General features: G+C 34.2%; 1 protein-coding gene across 1 annotated transcript; it reads left to right on the top strand.

The window, feature by feature from the left end:
- The first annotated feature begins 361 nt into the window (after positions 1-361).
- On the top strand, positions 362-19,996 carry LOC144971214 (retinal rod rhodopsin-sensitive cGMP 3',5'-cyclic phosphodiesterase subunit delta-like). Its single transcript, XM_078911723.1, has 6 exons — positions 362-491; positions 1,431-1,493; positions 2,434-2,459; positions 3,698-3,823; positions 9,140-9,245; positions 12,052-19,996. Exons 1-6 carry the CDS (start codon positions 451-453, stop codon positions 12,131-12,133), a joined length of 444 nt encoding a protein of 147 aa, XP_078767849.1. The 5' UTR covers positions 362-450; the 3' UTR covers positions 12,134-19,996.
- Positions 19,997-20,968: the final 972 nt, after the last annotated feature.

Genomic DNA, 20,968 nt, shown 5'->3' with positions numbered 1-20,968 from the left:
GTAATATCGCCTAACAGGCGTCATATCTCTTTCTACAATATACGTGTTGCGGTTGGTCAGGGACCTTTTGTAAATCGCTTTGAGCACGTTTAGTAGATAGGCATTGCGTTATATAAGAGCTATTTTTTTTTTTAAAAAAGTGATATAGCTTATAGCCTCTCATTACCTAAATTAAGTATGTTTCGACATGCAAGTCAGATCTACTCTTTGTATTTTCTCTCTTAAAAAATATTTTCCCATCTTGATTTAGCTATCAGACTAAAAATCACAGACTTCTGACGTATCTAACGATTACCTCGATTTTATCCCAAGAGGGGAAAAAATGCATATTAGTTGCTGCGGGACTGGTGTTTTTCCGCCATCTTGGATTGTTGACGAATTCTGTGGAAACGGGGCTCCTCGGGCGATTAGGAATTCGAGTGTCTGAACGACTAAGTCTAGCAGGACAAAATGCCTTCGAAAGCTGAGGATATTATGAATGGGTTCAAATTGTATCCTTTACCAGTTTATTTTCGTTTCAATAAATCTTTACCTTTCTATTTTTCAGTGTTTGAAAAATGTAATAAGTCGAAGGCCCGTCCGTCAAGGCTTGATAACTTGATTATTGATATTGACATGCACTCCGAATCACCGACTCCATCACCCAAGACTCTCCCCCTCTTCTCTGCTCTTGACAGCTGATTCTATTTCTAATAACTATGCTTGATTATGTTATAAATGATATTATATTCACCAGCTCTATCAACTTGCTTGTGACGGAGACTTAGTAGCTTAGGATTTAGACTACACCAAGTCTAAAAGCTCTATACAGAGGTATCCAGGTATCCAGGTATCCAGGATTTATTCAGTTGTAAGTATCAGCAGTCATCAGTATCAATCTTGAGTGTGAGAATTTGGAGTTATCATTCATGTTATTACTGGTTTTGTGCAAAGTCGACGACATTCTCTAGCGAGATTATGTCAATTGAGTCTGCCATTTGAATTTGAGTTAATTTTACTGGCAGTTAGTAACTGAGTTACTGGTTTTGATGCAAAGTGGACGACGTTCTCTAGCGACGAGCGAGACTATGTATCTAGATAGACCATGGACCATGGCACTCATTATCTATCTAGATATATTACTATCCAGTTGATCTCTGCCATTTGAGTTTGAGTTAATTAAAATGATGACTTCAGTGAAAGCAAGTTCTGTTGTAGGACTGTGAATGAGATGACCCACAAATGGTTATTCACAGGCTGGCAGAGATTGACTTTAATGAATAGTTTGGACTTAATAAATAAAGATTAAGACCAAAGACAACGACGTAAGTTGCAGGTGTAAAGATTGAAACTTTTAAGACTGACTAAGTTGCAGTTGACTGACTGAAAATTATACTTAAAAGTTGCATACCACTACCACTATACATTAGAATCCTTAACTTGCCATTCAGGAACTGGATGAATTTACGAGATGCAGACAATGGCAAAGTCATGTGGCAGTCAAGTGAGGACATGTAAGCGGATATAAAATATTAATTTTAATTGTATCTTGTTATTATTATTATTATAATTATTATTATTATTAATATTATTATTATCAAAGTCGCAATTCGGACTCCAGTCTGAATAGACAGGGTGGAACTGATAGAAGCAGTTTTGCCCATTTCAGATTGACTTAACTAAAAATCCCTTCTTCGGACTAGGAGGATTGTTGACCGTCTAACACTATCAGAATATATACTATTTTGTCTTGGATTTTATTTGGACATTGTGTACAGACATTAGAAAAGCCATCTGTTTGACCACAGTTACAGTCACTGACTTTAATGTTTCTGTTGAAGGAAACTTTTCAACTCTTTTCTTTTTAATATATGACTATAACTTGACTTCAAATTGTGAAATGATTTTGTCTTTCACATCAATTAAAGCGGGTTATTTTCATTTGCATCAATTTTATGTAATTTTCAATAATTTAAATAAATTGAACTTAAAAAAAAAACATTAAACAAAACAAAGCAACAACAACAACAACAAAAAAAAAAACAACAACTATACTGCCACCGGAAACTATTCATACTAGAGTCCGAATAACTTGTTGATTTCCCATGCCCATTAGAGTTTGAGTTCGAGTAGCCATGGGAGACTAGTCATTTATATAAATTATCATTAATATTATTCTTTCTCTTTCCTTGAAACATTCAGTCATTTGGAAATTAGTAATAAATAGGACAAGTGAAAATGCTTTTATTTTATGTTTTCCAAAGCGGTTGATATTTTTAATCTTTTGTCTAGAATTAGAAAAATATCTGTACTCTGTCATTTTATGCATCTTGCATTAGATTATTTTGAAAACTATGCAACACACTCTTGATCATTTTTTGTGGGGTTTTTAAAATTGTTTGTTTGGGTTTTTTTTCATCATTCATCTAGCCTTTTTTACATTTATTGTTGCAGGTCAATTCCAGAGAAAGAACATGAAGGTAAGTAATTTTGATTTTGGAGTGAATGCTCCAAGTCATGATACATAATTTCATTCTTATTTGATTCTCTGTGATATTGATATGCTGTAAGTGTGAAAAACACCACCACTATTTGTTCACACTTTAACCTAAGTGTTGTAAATGGTGTTATACCCATGATAATGATACCATTGTTCCTGGTTTGAAATTCGAATCCATTTCCAATGTCACTGACATGCTTATTTTGTAGAGCACATTCTCTTATTTCATATATTCTCAGTGTAACTAACAAGACTAACAAAAATGGAGAGAAAAAACAACTGAATAGTGGTACATTATGTATTTCTTTCTACAGATCAGGTAGAGAGAAAATACAGGATAAATTAATTAATCATCTGTTGGAGTTGAACCTCCGACACTCTGATTTCAGACAGATATACTCCCATCACGCTATTAAGAATACTTGATTAAATGAAACAAATTTATGCCATATTCATCACAGTGAGTCCTCATATTATGCTGTGAATGATGCATCCCCTATTTTAGTAACAATTTTGATCCTATTGAAATGAGGATGAATGCCTTTGTTTACCCAACACTGATTGGATAGATGGATCTTTTTGATCTGGTAGAAAATACATTGCAATCGACCAACACCCTATCCAAATAGTAACAAGCAATTATCTGTTTTACACTTAATAAAAAGACATTAACTCCTGCTAATTGACCTCAAAACTGTGAATGATTTTTTTTTTTTTCTGTCATGCACTATATCACAAACTTATTTTTCAGATTCTTATCTGTTGTAATTGCTGGTTCCCCAATGTTTCATTTCCAAATTTTCCTAAAATATAAATGTTGAAATGTGTGATATTCATTCAGATCAAGTTTTTTTTTCTTCTTGTGTAAGAATTTTACCCCTTGAGTTAATCGTTAAAACATATGCCCTTGAAATTTGATTGTGGAAATCAGATTATCATTTTCAGATTTGATTTTACTTTTACTTTTTAAAAAAATAGAATGAGGATAAGCAATGGTGGCTTTCCTTTCTTTGACTGTTTGTTTTGGGGTGTTTTTGTGTTTTTTTGTTTGTTGTTTTTTTTAAGGGGGGAGGGGTTTGAAGAGATTATATAACTTCTTTGATGACACAGTAAATCTGCTGATTTAGGCTGATCTAATTCTTCAGTAATTGCTACATGTTTGTGTTTAAATAGTTAGTACATTACAGAATGAATCCATTTTTTCTTTATTCTTTACAGCTCGAGTTCCAAAAAAGATTTTGAAGTGTAGAGCTGTATCCAGAGAAATCAACTTCTCGTCCAAAGAACCTATGGATAAATTTAGATTAGAGCAGCGTGTTCTGTTTAAGGGGAAGTGTTTGGAAGGTAATATTTCTTTTCATTGTCCATGTGTTATATTTATTTGGAAATAAAGCAAGAATAAATTGATGACCCCCTGTGTGGTGTCCGGTGTCCCTCAACAGAGAGGATGCAAGAATAGCCCAACTACAAGCCAGTGTGTCATAAAAGGAGACTAATGGTTGTCATAAAAGGAGACTAATGGTGTGTGATGCCACCTTTTGAGTCACCTGGTCCTCCAGGTTGGGAGTTGTCGAAGGGATAACACCCCTTCCGTAAAACTCAAATTGTTACAGAAACACAGACAGTCAGATCAAATCCTATTTTTACCTTGGGCAACCGAAGAGTTTCTGCAATGACAGAATTTATGAAAAACAACAGACAAAGCCGAAAGGACTAGTGACCTGATGACATTCTTTGCCAAACAAACAGCTTCAAATTGCGTCATGGAATATTCGCACCATGTATGAAGCAGATAAAAGCTCTCAAGTTGTGACATAGATGAAAAGATACAGGTTGCATATACTTGGAATAAGCGAAACCCACTAGATACAATCTGGACAGAAACACCTCAAGTCTGGGGAGAAGATTTTATATGCAGAGAGAGGGGATGGGATTTGTACACAGGGAGTAGGAATAATTCTAAGCAAATTTGCCCAGAAGTCACTGAGAGGATATGAACATCATTGCATCCTTTACAACAAATGACGCAACAGATGAGGATAAAGATACATTTTATAGTCTGCTCCAACAAGTCATTGATAAGTTGCCAAGGAAGGACATCAACATATTGATGGGAGATGCCAATGCTAAAGTGGGACAGGATAACGTAGGTTATGAAGGTATCATGGCATTGGAGAGATGAACGACAATGGTGAGAGACTTGCAAATTTTTGTGCATTCAACAGTTTGGTGATTGGAGGATCAGTGTTTCCCCGTAAAAGGATATACAAGGCAACTTGGGTCTCACCAGACGGTTTGACAGAGAATCAGATTGATCATTTTTGTATCTCTCGATGATTCCGACGTTCATTAGAGGATGTGATAGTACGGAGAGAGGCAGATGTTGGATCAGACCACCACCTGCTATTGGCAAAGCTTAAGCTCCGACTTAGAAAGCATGGGACCAGATCACACACAAGAAGAAAATTCCAGGTGAATGCACTAGATGGGGAAAAGAATGAGGAGTTCAAACTGCAATTGATTAATAGATTCCAACCTCCAGCTGATTTCGAGGACATAGATCACACTGGACAAAGATCAAGGAAGTCTACATAACAACTTGTGTGTAAAGAAATCAGAACATAAAGAATGGATAAGCCCAATCACCTTGGAGCTGATTGAAAAGAGGAGAACAAGGAAGGAACAAGTGAATGCAAGTCGAACAAGGGCTTCAACTTCAAGACTGGATGCACAAAAGCAGTATTGAGCCACAGCTATGGAAGTCAAAAGATCTGTGAAGAAAGACAAGGAAGCATTCATGAACAGACTTGCAGAGACAGCAATAACAGCAGCGACAGGAGAACACATGTAGGTCCTTTGTCAAACCACCAAGACACTTGCAGAAAAATATGGGAAACCAGAGGTACCAGTCAAAGATAAAAATGGGGAAAATATTTTTTGAAAAGAGGCTCAATCTAAGTGATGGAGGGAACATTTCAATTGCTTTCTGAACAGACAACCCATGAAATTTTGCCTGCAAGGAATGAGCTACCAATTCACTGTGACCCACCATTGATAGCAGAGTTTGTGAGTGCATTAACAAGATGAAAAGGGACCAGACCAGATTCCACCAGAGGCTCTAAAAGTTGATTCTGAAAGAAATGCTGAGGCCTTTCACCCACTATTTGAGAGAATCTGGAATGATGAGATATTCCCATAGGATTGGAAAGAAGGACATCTTGTCAAACTTCTAAAGAGAGGGGACCTCAGTAATTATAACAGACCTGCCAACCTGTACGATTTTGCGTATTTTAGTACGATTTTTGGACCCAAATATGTGGATACAATTCCAAAGGATTAAGTAAGATTTTTTGGTAATATTTTAATTCTAGGTGGGGTTCCCGACCTCCCATAGTGGGCAGGGAGGTACTTGTTCTGTGTCCTTTCCCTCTATATCTGTTTTCCAATTACTTTCTTTCTTTGTCTTGGAATGAGATTACTTAGTTTTGTCCTGACCCTGGCCTGAGTCCTCTTATGGGAGGGAAACAGTCGAATGTATAGTTATAGTTTAGGGAGATGATTTTTTTTGTCCTTGTAAAACACTTCTCTGTTATGTACTGTTATTTTATTTTTTTTTTAACATATGATTTGTAAACATTTGAGTGTATTCCTCTTAGTGAGATCTTGTGCTGGTGTCTGGATGAGACTTTTGGGTGATCTCAAACTAAGTACACTGATAGTGTGCTCTTGGAATCTACATCTGTTCCCTATTTGAACCATTCCCCTTTGTTTTACTTTTTCCTCAAGTCCTTTTAATTGTACATCTAGAATGTCTTTACTATCCAATTTCCTTCCTTTTTACTTGTGCTGATATGATCTAAATGTGTTGAAAGCGTCGTAAAACCCTTAAAAACAACAAAACAAAATAGAAAATGTTAAATGGAGATTGAATTGAACTAACATCTTTGTCAATGAAGCCTTCAATTAAAACTATTACTAAATAAGCTTAAACATAAATGGATTATTTCCCTTTATAATAACTAAAATTACTGTCTTTTGGTTTTCAAATTTATAATGATCAATTATTTTTTCTTTATTATTTTGTATGAGCCTGATTTTTTATTACCAAGTGGGCAGCTTTAGAAACGCTGTTTGTTTCAAAATAAATTCACTAGAACCATTTTTAGAAGTATTTAACATGTCTATGCATTATACTTGTGAATTCCCCATAATTTTATCAAAAGTGATAGTGTTAGTAGTATGTAGTGGTAGCAGTTGTTGTAGTAGTACAAGTAGTAGTAGTAATAGTAGTAGTAGTAGTAGTAGTAGTAGTAGTAGTAGTAGTAGTTGTAGTAATAGCATTAGTAGTAGTAGGAGGAGGAGGAGTAAGAGTGAATGCTAAAACAAAAAGAGAGACAACATAACGGAAAATATCTTGTCACAGATGCAAAATGTCATCTATGGAATTGAAGCCTGCTCCCCCAGATTTTTAATCTCAAAACTTGCAACTGATGTACTTGGTTAACAGATGTATATCACCATCACAACTTCATTTGATACATCAACATCATCATCACCACATCACCACCACCATGGCATCACCATTGCTACAACCACCATCATAGCATTGCCATTGCCACAATCAACAGCGTCATCGCTTCTACCACCACCACCACAGCTTCATCATCACCACTACCACTAGAGCACCATAGCTACAACAACCACCACCCCTTCCCCTGACACTTGCATCGATACTACCAACATGATTGGGGCCTTTCGGTCATTTATTTGGGTGTTTTGAAAGCAATATCCTTAGATTTTGCAATTTCTGAGTCCTATACTAATTTGAAATGCTCAATTGATTTGGTTTCTCGATAAACCAGATAATTTTGTAATTACTAGAGATTGCTGTGAATGATGAAGGTTAGAGGTTATTTTGATTTTGGTTTGGTGTTAGCTTTTATATCAATTTTTGTTTAGTGCGCACTGTTTTCCACATGTGCGAACAGAATACCCTTTTTTTTTTTTTTTTTCAAAAAAACACACTTTTTAGGATCATAGAATACACTTTTCATCCTGGTAAGGTTGGCAGGTCTGTTGTAATAATTATTGAGGAATCACTCCTCACTCTATCCCAGGAAAGGTTTTCAATCGTATTATTCTAGAGAGAATTGAGAATGCAACAGTGGAACAGTCTAAAGAATGGTGCTCTTGTCAACTTTCTGGATTACAAGAAGGCATTCGACAGTATTGGCAGAGCAACATTGTGGAAAATTCTGGCTCATTATGAAACCCCTGAAATTTGGTAAACCTCATCAAGGAAATGTATGAAGGAAAAAGTTGCAGGGTTGTACATGGAGATCAGCTTACTGACAGCTTTGAATTAAAACAGATTGGTGTCAAGCAGGGATGCTTGCTCTCACCATTCCTGTTCATCCTTGCCATTGATTTGCTAATGAAGGAAACCTCCAAAGGGCGAAGAAATGGCATACAGTGGACCCCCTGGACACAGTTGGATGATCTGGATTTTGCAGATGCTCTGGCTCTTCTGTCTCACACCCAGGACCAGATGCAAGCAAAAACTACAATTATAAACAGCCTCTCGGAATTAATTGGTTAGAGAATTCACCCTGCAAAGTCAAAGGTCTTAAGGATAGGTACGCGTCAAAGGAGCAGATCAAAGAAAAAGTCAGGAACTTGAAGAGATAGATACTTTCTGCTATCTTGGGAGTATAATTGACAAATATGGAGGCATGGAAGCAGAAGTGAAAGCACAGATAGGCATTTGGAGTTAAAGATATCTCCCTTCAACTCAAATGCGAAAGTCAGTCCCACTGTATGGATGTAAAACTTGGAATGCATCTCAGTCATGTATTAGGGGGATACAGATTTTCGTAAACAGGTGCATACATAAGCTACTCAGGTTAAAATGGATGACAGGATTAAGAACGAAGAAGTATGGAAAAGAACACAGCAGAAACCAGTGGGAGAGGAAACAGGAATAAGACGATGGAAGTGGATTGGACACACCCTTAGAAAGAATGACTCCACTATTACAAAGAAAGTATAGGACAGAATATCAGGGGAAGACCACAGGGAACATGGAGAAGAGTTAAAGAAGCGGAATACAGAGAAGTGATAAGACGTAGAACAAGATACAAAAAATGAGCTCAAGATAGAGAGGGATGGTTTGTCTGTGGCCTATACCCTAACCCAGGATGAAAAAGGCAATGATGATGATAGTGTTCAGGGTATTAATTATTTTTCAATTGCCCCATTTGAAATTTGATGTAATTGTTTGTTGGTTGTTTTCTTACCCATAATATGAAAACCTGACCAATACTTAGATTATCTCAATATAAGAGTTGTAAATATAACATTTTTCTACCCTAGGGAAGGGAAAGTGAGAGCAAAAAAGTATTGAATTTTAAAATACTTTGAGCATATATTTAGATAAAAGGCCATTTAAATAAAATCACAAGTCAATGCAAAGCGATAGACTCCTGTGTAGACAAGGCTATTTTAATGTTATCTATCTCTATCTATCTATTTATCTAAATATCCATCTTTCATTATAAATGTTATTGTCATTAATAATGATAATATTTATTATGTTGTTTTCTTTTCATTGGCAGTTTGTCAAAATTCATCTCTCATAAAAATTGTATTTTAATATTTTAGAATGGTACTTTGAATTTGGCTTTGTCATCCCTGGTTCTACAAACACATGGCAGTCAGTTATAGAAGCAGCACCTGAAAGTCAAATGATGCCAGCCAATTTACTCAAGTAAGTCAACTTTTCAGGTGACATAACATAACGTTTGCTGTTCCATTTAATTGCAGAGCTCATACGCCAAGGCAACTTTATTCTGCCTACAGTTACAACTGGCCTTTACTGAGATAAAAATGTTTTGCCTGGATTTAATTGTTGTTTTATTCAAATTTTTAGTTTCTTCTACAACTAAATTGAAACCAGATATCTGTGACTATCTCTTGTGTAGTGCACTGTAAGGCAAAGCTTCCAAGTTAATTTCGTATCTAGGCAGACTGAGAACTCTTAGACACAATTCAGTTCATTTCAAAAATTTATTAAGGTAGTTAGAAATCATACATTTACTTAGAATGTCCAATTAACTACGGAAAGAAAGTTAAATCAATAATAATGTATATAGACATCATCTATACCAATATGATTAATTGTATTATAATTGGGGGAAAAAATCCATCATTAAGGGGGAAAGAAAGCCAACCAAAAACATGCAATTGACTAAGTGGGCAACATGTATAACACAAACAATTCATATTTCAGGAAACAATGTAAATAGTAACAAGTCAACAATTAATCAAAGTTTGTAATAGGTACCAGAAAAAAACAAGATTCATCCATATCTTTATACCCAAAAAAATCAACAAACCAACACATTGTAAATCATCTCTCTGGTAGGTGCGCCATGTGGTCTTGTGGTATGACTCCCTTCTTTGGACTGGAAAGTTCAGGGTTCGAGTCCTGCTCTGAGTGGTGTATAGTTGATTCCTTGGGAAAGGCTCTTACTCACATTCTCTCACTATACTCGGGTATAAAATGGGTACATGGCCCATTAACAGTGTTGTGTCTGTCTGAATAAAACAGTAATATCTTTCTCTAGGGTCATGTCTTGTCCTTCATGTTAAGTGTTACTGTTTGCCAGGTTCATAACTAAACCGCTTCGATTACATTTAGATGATATTGCGCTATATAAGTGCTCATGTTTATTTGTTTTTGTTTTAAAAAAAAATAAAATACATAAACACAACATACAGGTTGATCACAGTATGTCATTGGGGTAGGGCCACTGTTGTCCTGCATTTTAAAAATAAAATGTTTTTCTCATTGTCCTCTCTCTGGTAGGTGTCTAATGTCTATATGCTAATCAATATCATTTAATGTATTAGATATGTATTGTTAGTTATTTTATTTTCATTCTTGGCACAGATCCAGGTGATGTGATGATAAAAGCATTAAAAAAACAACAAACTTTTTCAATATATGACTAGTAGATTATAAGATGGAGATGACGCAGAGAAAAGCACCTGCAGTTAGAACATTCTGAGGCTGGAAAATTTGGAATATAAGAAGCATACGACAGAGGGAAAAACAATTTTTTTCCTATTCAAACTTTAGTATTGTCAGTCTTTCTTTTTTAAGCTTTGGAAAAGGAATCTCAAGAAATAAGAAAGAAAATTAAGTGGTTTCTGAAACAAATGCTTGAGTGGATTGATGATAATGATGTGACAAAAACATATTGAGAAATAATGAGACAATAGAATAGTCCAGACTGAAATAGATGTTAATATAGAATGAATTCTCGTGATTTATATTTTAGGTAAACTTATTTTTAGACTATTTCCAGAAAAGGTGGGAATAACAGCCACAATTGGAGTGGCAATTGGAGTTAATGTTTCTTGCTCAGGGAAAAATTGAGATGCACTGCCCTATCAACTCAGCTATCTCAATAGTGAAAAATAGATGAAATTGGGCAGGGGTAAATGAGCCTTATTTTAGTGTGGACTTTCAAAAAGTAAAGTGACAACAATTGGCAATATATGTAAGGAAAAAGTTCTATTTCCCTTTTCTCATTTTTATTAGTACCATCTACTTGACTAGCACTTCATTCACTAGATTGTTTTTTTGTTTTTAAAAAATTAACTTTGCATCAATAGCATTAAATATTGATGCCAACTCCTTATCGATGTGCCTTGTAATGTAAAGTGATACTAAGCTGCCAGAATCTGTAGACTAAAAAGTAATAAACACAAATGGATATAACAGCTTCAAAAAAGAACAAAATACCAAATACGGAACATTTTGGGCTCAAAACCCTTCTTCAGCCAGCAACAAAAAACAATAAAAACATAAACATGTTACTAAAAAACCAGATTGACGACTAAATATTCTGTATGTCCTCTCTACAAAAAAAGCGTTTAAACCCCCGAGGACTCAACACCAGACTGGAATATCACTGGACTATCGCCTCCGTGATATTTCTTACAGCTTTAGTTTCTAAGGTTTATGTTATTTGTTCATTCTTCATTGGAGTAGATATTGTAAAGATTAGCTCACATTCATGATCACCTGTGTTTCCCCTTTTTTTTTAAAGCACCACATTTGATGCGTTGTCTTATATTCCGCTCAATTTGGCACTCTTAGTTACTTACTGAACGTTTTTGTTTTGTTTACATTTCAATTTTTTCTTCTACACAGAGGACGTACACAATAGTTTGTTGTGACTGAAGAAGGGTTTTGAGCCCAAAACATTCCGTGTTTGGTATTTTATTCTTTGTTGAAGCTCTTATAATCATTTTTGTTTATTACTTTTTACAGTCTACAGATTCTGGCGGCTTAGTATCACTTTACATTACAAGGCACATCGATAAGGAGTTGGCATCAATATTTAATGCTGTTGATGCAAAGTTAATTTAAATAAAAAAAATTAAAAAAAACCAATCTAGTGATTTTTTTTTATTGCCTTTTGTAATCTAAAGGAAATCTGGCACTTGATGTAAAAATATAAAAGAATTATTCAAATTTTTTTTTCCCTTCATTATGTTTTCAGTGGCAACGTGGTGATTGAAACAGTTTTCTACGATGGAGATGTGATTGTCAGTGTGTCAAAAGTTCGTCTATTTTATGTGTGATAGTGCCAATGCTTTTTTGAATGTAAGGTTATGGTACAGAAATGAGTCTAAATCTATTTATTCATTTTGTATTCTATAATGCAAGGAGGTAGAAAGATATAATATATGGGATCTCATAGTCTGTGCGAGTGATGAGTAAGTGAAAAAAAAAAGATATAACACTGTGTGGAGGAGTGAGTTTATTTGATTTTATTATATACTGGCAATGTAATTTTGTGCTACTATATCATCTTCATACATTCCTTGACTGCTTATTGTAGATTTATTTGTTGACTCTTGAAACGCCAATGTCATTGACACATCAGGTTGCATTACATGATAATGTTAACCCTTGATTTGGTTTTACTCTAACTACACTCACTAAGAGAGCTGTTACAATGACGAAACTAAGACTTCAATTAAGCCTTTTTCACGTCATTGCAATTACTGTCTCTGTGAAAATGGTTAGATCTATAGATATAACGAGGTGATGACTAGTGGAAGAATTTATGATTTGAATAAAAATTCTTCTCACTGTTAAAGGAAAGATCTGAAACAATAACATTTGGAGTAGCGGGACTGGAATATAAATCTATGAAGAGTTAAAGATAACTTGTACGGATTATAGTGCAGGAAAAAATAGCAAAGATTACCTTTAAAAAATAGTCTCTTTCAGAGTTGTCTGGAGCTGACTAGTTTTTAGATGGTTTTTTTTTTTACTATTTTTCGTTACTGTTGTCCACATCAATCAGTATGGTGAGAATTCCTCCTTAAGGATTGGAGCCTTGTTTATTCTGGATGCAAATTGAGGTCATTGAGTCAGAGAAGATTTGAACACATTTCGTCCTCTTAATGTAGTTGATTAAATTATTTAACATTGTGATATTTCGGGACCATCCTCGTGGGGAATGTCAGGTCTCATCTTTGATTGACATATTGTACCAATAGTGCTCATTCACACCGTGTATTCATAATTTTCTTAGTGAATCATTACATTATTTTTTATAGTAGTATCATCATTGAATATGGTAAGTTTGCTATACATGACTATGAGGACGCTTTGTTTGTCAATAAAATTTTGTGCAAAAAGAACTTATGAAAAAATAACAATATTTTATTGTTCACAACAGATGAATATTAATTCAGAGAATCTATCTGGAAATTACTATTCTGGAGAAACAAAATTCATTCAAAGCAAAGAAAGAGTGTGGTGATTAATTCTACAAAATAACCTATGAATATTAAGATGTCATGAGAAGGTTTAAGAAATAATGCAAAAGTGTCATTGAGGATTTTGATAATCATTTAATAATGGAGAGAATACTTTTTTTTCACCAATTGAGGGGATTCAGATTATAAATTTTTTGTTTTATTTCAATATCGTTAGGATTGAAATTTAGCATATTATTCTGAATTTCTGGTGTTGAAAATTTTATTCCAAACTGCTTTGATTTCGTTCCAGTGATTTATATTATCTAAACCCGTTTACAAGTTATAAAAAAGATGAGTTTTTAAACTTTTCTTCTTTCTTTTCAATTTACTAATTTCCGAATATCTTTTAAATTAAAACTTTTGCAAGCCTTCTTATTAAACTGTTGAATTATCTGTCAGGAATAGAATTCCTACCTGAATATAAAGATTATTATATTTATATTTTTTTTTCCACCATTATGGTTGGCGAAATATATAGCATTATCGACTTATGACATCTTTTTTCTAAATTCTGTTATCAATATATTTACATATTTTTGACTCCTTTGTTGTTGAGGGATTGGAAAAGACAAATGTAATTCTCCTATTGCATATATTCATGCCAATCATTATGAGTTTGACAAACTCATTTTTATATGTGACGTATGCTTCATAACTGTCTTGCTTCCTATACGGTTGCAAAATTGTGATGTGTTTAAATATTTTTTTAGAATTTTAAAGTAAAAATAAATATAAATTGGAAATGTGATAGAAATATGACAGATTATATTTTGAAACTACAAGGGCTCTTGCTCCCAGCCAGAATGTTATTTTGAATTTCTTTTCTTTTTAAAAGGTAGGAATCATAATGTTGTAGAAAATAAAGTGTTGGTAATTATGGTGATAAGTTCTTTTGATCAGGATATGCGTTATTTGCTAGGTCCTTTGATTCTGTTCAGCTTTATGTGGTATCACCACTTTGATTTTTGGAGATTCCACCAATGTCCCTGATTTCACTTTGAAAAGGTTGGGAATTCTCCAATAATGGCACAAAAAATAGCATAATTGTTTCTTTCTCATAGTTTAAAAGAAAAAATACATTCAAATGGAATGCCATTGGAAAAAGCTATTGTAATTGATTTATATTATTTTAGAAGTCTGCGATTTATACTTTTTTTTTTTTAGATGGAGGACAAACGCTTCTTTTAGAATTTATTTTCTTTAATCTTTGTCTTTTATTTCTTAATATAAATTTGATAAAATTATATCATCTAATCTGAATGTTTGTTACAGTTCTTGATATATCTAGATATATATTATAATATTTTTATTATTTCTACTTAATATGAACGTCTCCTTTGTAATGTGGAAATATCTATCACTACAGTGATTAAATGTTATCAAACGGAGGAGTTCTGTTAAACTAATTTTTGACCCCATATCACTGTTTCAAAGTTAATTTCTTTAGTACAGCAATTATTTGTTGAGATTGAATAATATTTGTTTGTTTTATTGTTTTATTATTGTTAAACCGTCCTGCAAATATAATTAGGGGGGGGGGGACTTCTGATAATTTTACTGTCTTCACGCCTTTATCAGAAGTTTTAATACAGCTTGATTAGTTTATGTTACAGACTGTTTGTTCAGATTGTTTTTATTTGCTTTTTTTATATTTCAATTTTTAAAACTTTTCTCAGTTTTCCTTTTTTTTTCTCCATTGTTTTAATGTTAGTCATTAGTAAGTATGAAAGTATGATTGTATGGTGAGTGAGATTTATAGCTGTTGGAATGTTTAAAATATATTTACGCATGCCAGAAATGTAAAATTAATATTAATTGGGCCATATTCATATTAAAGCTTTGTTGCTTACAAGCTGGGTTTTAAGGATTGGGAAAAGTAATATGATTTGTCACTAAGGAATTAAATAACATTTTAAAAGGGATGGGTTAATCTTACATTTCTTCTTGATTGTTTGAAAATAATTAACATGTAGCAAAGGTTTATTGCCAAAATATATTTATGTTTTTTTCATAGCAATATCAATTCTTTATCATAATTTTAACATTGATTGCTATTTGAACAAGTTTCAGCAGTACTTATGTGCTTTGTTTACTTTATTGTTGTTCTGATCGTTTGTGAATTTATCACAGTTCTTTATCTTTTTTAATTGTCATCATTCATAATTTATTATGATATAAATATTCCATCCATTGCGATATTCCGTCCATGCCGATAATGTGGTTTATGTTTTGTGTTATTTTTTGCCATCAGTCACCATTCTTATTAAATTAAGTCCCCAGATAGAGACTCATGATTGAATGAAAAGGATAATTTTATACTAAAAGTCAGTCAACATGCATCTGATTTAGGTCTCAAGTCACCCAGATTGAGTCCATTTTTTGTGTGTGTTTACTTTAAAACACCCCCGTGTGGTGTCCGGGGTCCCTCAACTGAGAGGGTCAAGAATAGCCCAACGTCAAGCCAGCGTGTCGTAAAAGGCGACTAATGGTGTGTGATTCCCCCATCTTTGAGTCACCTGGTCCTCCAGGTTGGGGGTTGCAAAGGGTTAACACCCCTTTCCGTTAAACTCAAACCGTTACAGAAACACAGACAGACAAAACAAATCCTTTTTTTAGCTTGGCGACCGAAGAGTTTCTGGAATTACAGAATTTATGAAGGACAACAGACAAAGCCGAAAGGACTCTGCTGACCCGATGACGTCTTCGCCAAACAAGCAGCTTCGAATTAAAGAAGCTGATATACAGAGAAGTGGTAAGACCTGGAATGAGATAAAAAAGTTGGCTCAGGATAGAGAAGGATGGAAACTGTTTGTCTGTGGCCTATACCCTGACCCAGGGTGAAAAAGGCAATGATGATGATGATGATGATTACTTTAAAACAGGTTAATGGACACAATCGTATCTCACTCACAAAAAAAAAAAAATCACTTTCATGCTTTCAATTTGGTGTGGATTTGTTTTTGTTTTCTGGTTCTGTTCAGAGTTTCTATGGCATAGAATTTTCTTTTTACATAATAAGTCATCTGTGGGAAGAATACCCTTAGGAGTTGGGAATGTTGGACCCCTCTCTGGGACATGGCATTCTACATCAGCCCACAGTCTTGCTTGTTCTTCTCTCCCGATATATTGATATTATTTGACCTCTCCGTGTGGTAAGGTGCCTTTATATGGGATTGGGTCCATTTGGTTCACTTGGGTTCTGCCTGGAGTATTTTGCTGAGAGGGAGACAGTCAAATGGATTTTTTATCCTTGTAAATTCTCTCTCAGTGTAACCATCCCTTTTGGTGGAATCTTGTGTTGGTGTCTTGATGGGACTTTTAGGTGGATTGCTCTTCGGTCTACTTCTATTCTCTGTTTGAAGTATCCCCCCTTGTCTTCATTTCTGTTGAATGCTTGTAAGTGCAGATCTTATATCTTTTAATTTTTCCCTATCGTCCTTTTTGCTCGCGCAAACACAGCAAAATTCTTTAAACAAAACAAAGACAACAAATTAGATAAATATAATGAGATAGGTTGACCTTTTACATAGCTGCCAATCCTAGCGGAAATTGCGGGAGACTCCCGCATTTTTAGTTCGTCTCCCATGCTCCCACCCGTCACACCGATCTCCTGCATTATCATGCAATAGCCTGACTGTAGGCCCAGGCCTAGAACCCATGTTAGCCTACCATGCGGGTCTTTTCGGTTCTTTCGGTAGCGTACGTGAAATTCCGGTCCTCCATATTTTAAACGGAAGTGAATTTAAGTCGTTTGGTATTGTGGTAGATTTATAATCGGAAAGGCCGATACCGAATTCGTTCTTTTTAGTGAAGTTAAATAGCTCTACATGGCTGATATCGATTGTAATTAAATTATTCAGATTGAGAGGAAGCATATAATGTATCTCCTTGATTTTGAATCATCCTGATTTTCTGACCAGAACTCCCTCTTAATAAGCTTGGTGGGTTGGCAGCTATGCTTTTAAAGTGATCACATTTTACTGTTTCTGGATATATGATTCATTTACTTGTTTTCACAATTATCTTTATTCATTTGGAGAATTTTGTTTTCATGCTATTCTCTCTGCATCTAACTTGTCCCTTCATAGTGTCCAGTTTATAAATTTTTCAAAGAAACGAACTCAAGAGGTGGAGGGATAAAAATGATCGAATTTCTCTCAAATAGGTTTTAAGCAAATGTGTTATATCAACCATTTTTGACATCTACCATGCTTCATGAATTTAACAGACACCTGTTAGTTGGTATAAGTAGTGAATTCATTACAAACAAGATGCAGTTGCTGGTCATTACAAGTAAAATACAGTGCATAATGGATATATCGACAATGCATATAGCAACACCATTTTTATTCTTATATTGATATTGCACCAAAGTTCCATTTGTTTTTGTTTTGTATTTTTTGGGTTCATTTTTGTTTGTTTATTGCTATAATATGATGATCAAAATAACATTCCTATATATCAACACAAGTCAAAATGAATACTAACCTGCTAGAAGTTGTGGATGTGCAGCTATGTGGTCTTCTGGTATAACACTTAATTTAGGATCGGAAGGTCATGGGTTCGAGCCTCGCTTTGCGCATAGTTGAGTCCTTGGAAAAGACTCTTTACAAGTTTTCTCTCACTGCACTCAAGTGTAAAATGAGTACCTGACATTTAGCAACTCATGTCTGAAAAATAAAGCAATATCACCTATCTCGTTCTAAATGTTATTTGTTGCTATTGATCAGGACCCCTTTGTAAAGCGTTTTGAGCACTCTTCGTGGATATTACGCTATATAAAAGCTTGCATTTGTTTTTCTGTTTTGGGGGGGGTAATGTACAAAAATGAATATATCATCTTCAAAAAAGTGTATATAGCTAAATACCAAACACAGAACGTCTTAGGCTTTGAGCCAGAGACTTTCTGTATTTGGTATTTTGTTCTTTTTTGAAGCTGTTATTTTCATTTTTTTACATTACTATTTGATACACATTTATCCAGAATACTTCTGGCTTTTATTTATAACAGCAATTGTTGGACAGAAGCAAAGAAAACGAGATTTTTTTGCCAGTGATATTTCCCTCTTCCTTCTAATCAATATGTGTTGCAATGTTCAAATCCGAGGAACCTTTTTCAAGAACTCTGTGACATCCTTGACTGGATAGAGTCAGAGAAGTAATTAAAATTAAAATGTTGAAATTAGCGATATCTCCATTGAAGCAATCATTGCTTAGTCATCACAATAAGTGATTCCATGATGAAGATGAAGGAATCTTATTAAATAATGCGGCAATAGCAGTATGAGGACTGTACAGCTTTGTCTATCAATGCCCTAAAGGCGAATAACTGATTTACATCATCGTCCAAGATGATTGCTGATTATGGAAACAAACCAATGTCACCAACTTCTTCAAATTTAATGTTGATGTTCTGATCTTTTTTTAAAGAGCCAAGTTGACGTTACCTTGTAGTTTTGCATCTGTCATTGGTTTCTCTTTATTTTTTAAAACTATTATTCCTTGGAATTGAGATGACATATATGGACATTTTATTGTTGTCCCAGTGATGCCGATATATCCATCCTGCACTCTATGTATTTTGTAATCCTATAAGTTTGATAGTTCAATGATTCATAAATTGAGGAGGACATAGTGGGGTTTTTTTTTTGTTGTTTTAAAAAAATATATAAATTCAATAATTATCATTAAGGCTGTAAAGGGATTATTGTATTCCATAAATCTTTGTTGCCAGAGGGTAACAAAAGTACCCAGATAATTGAATCCAAGATGCATGGTAAGGGCATTTAATCACAGATGCCCTATGTCGGATCTGCGTTTTATGATGAGATCTGTCTGGTTAAATTGAAGGAAAATTTGAACTATCCTGTCACACATTTCTTGTTGACATTGGTAGGAATTTTAGGGGCAGCATGACTCAGCAGTACGATATCTGCTTTGATCGTACCTGAAAGGTACCGAGTTCAAATACCTGTTGCACTGTGTGGCCTTGAGCAAGTTACCTTGCCTAGCTCAGTTTGCAGCGCTGCACTGCGGCTGATGCCTTGGTTATTCCAGTCTTTGGGATGAATAAAGGGCATTTCTTTTCTTTTTTTATTAGTTGTTTTGTTTTGTTTGTTCCTGTTTTTTTTTTCATTACTTTTTTGTTAAGATTTGTTTTTTGTTGTTTTTTTCTTTTAGTTTTTTGTTGTTGATGTTTTTCATTTGAATTTCGTCTCAACTTTTTTTATGTTTTATATTACTAAACTTGGCAGAAATTGTTGTGATTTGTGATAATTCATCCAGAATAAAATCCTCATGATGTCTTCTGTTATGTTTTTTTATTTTTTATTGTTATTTACAATTTATACATCCATTTACACTACACTCATTATCACCCCACCATCAATTTTCATTGATCTGTACATTGTATATTATTTGCACCATTCACTTCTTTATTTCTTTCAATGTTCCCTCTCCGTGTTTGTAGAGTTATCCAAGTCTGTTGTTGATGTCATCAGTTATTGTCAATATTTGTTTTTAATATATCATTTGTATTATTATTTTCTCTTTGATTTTGTTTACTTCTTTTTTATTATACGTAAATGTATTTTGTCAATATCGAATGATATTTTTTAAAAATTATTATTTCAAATCAAACTAAATAAATTAATGTCAAATAATTAAAACAAACATTTGTATTTGTCGATGTTTTGCATTATGATCTATCCTTTTTTTTTTCTTTCCAAATTGTTATTGTAAACATGTAAAGGAATCGGGATATGAGAATACCCGCTATCATTCTAATGTTCAGCTTACTCCCATATGCTGGGATTTTATATCAGTCAACCTGCCTTTGCATCTGCCTTTTTTATTTTTTCTCTTTATGTGAGTTTTGTCCTTTTTCTAGAACTAGGTTTCCCCGGGCTCTGTCTGTGCTCTTTTTATGAAGGAAAAAAATAAGACAGAAGGATACATAGATGGTTCAATCTACTTCTGTTCCTTGTTGGATCAGGGCCCCAATGAGTTACTTTTCAAATTCATGCATTTTCATTGTTTTTTGTAACTTCCCATTATGATCTTTTTTTATTATTTTTTTTTTCAAGTGATTCTATACAGCACAATATCCGTTTATTGTGCTAAAAGCGCTTTACAAGGGATCCCAGCCCAATTATAGGACCTGGGTGGGATCTTCTGACCTCCCAGGTGGGCAGGATGTCACTTGCAGTGTCTTCTATCCCTCTATATGTTTTTATCTTTGTCTTGGATTGAGATTACTTGGTTTGTCCTGTCCTTGGCTGAGGGGTAAACAGTCAAGTGTATGATATTAATTTTTGGAAATATTTTTTCATTGTAAATCATCTCTCTGATATGTTCTGTAATATATTTTTTTAATATCATGTTTTGTAAGGATTTGAGTGTTTTCCTCTTGTTGGGATCCTGTGATTGTGTCTGGGTGACACTTTTAAGTGATCTTATACTAAGTAATCTGATAGTGAGTTCTTGGAATCTACATCTGTTCCCTATTTGAACCGGGAAATTTTCAACCCGAGTTTACGAATAACTCATGAGTGTAAAAGTCAAAGTCAAAAACCGATTGTCCTGTCCGAATTGAAAGTTACGTGATCCAGCATCTAAACAGTTGGCCAGCTACTCACCCAATAG

This window comes from Berghia stephanieae, chromosome 4 (genome assembly GCF_034508935.2).
Source record: "Berghia stephanieae isolate SIO BIC M18660-M18661 chromosome 4, UCSD_Bste_1.3, whole genome shotgun sequence".
In the NCBI taxonomy this organism is placed as follows: domain Eukaryota; kingdom Metazoa; phylum Mollusca; class Gastropoda; order Nudibranchia; family Aeolidiidae; genus Berghia; species Berghia stephanieae.
The sequence above is the reverse complement of the archived record's forward strand: the minus strand, read 5'-3'. Positions and strand labels throughout refer to the sequence as shown.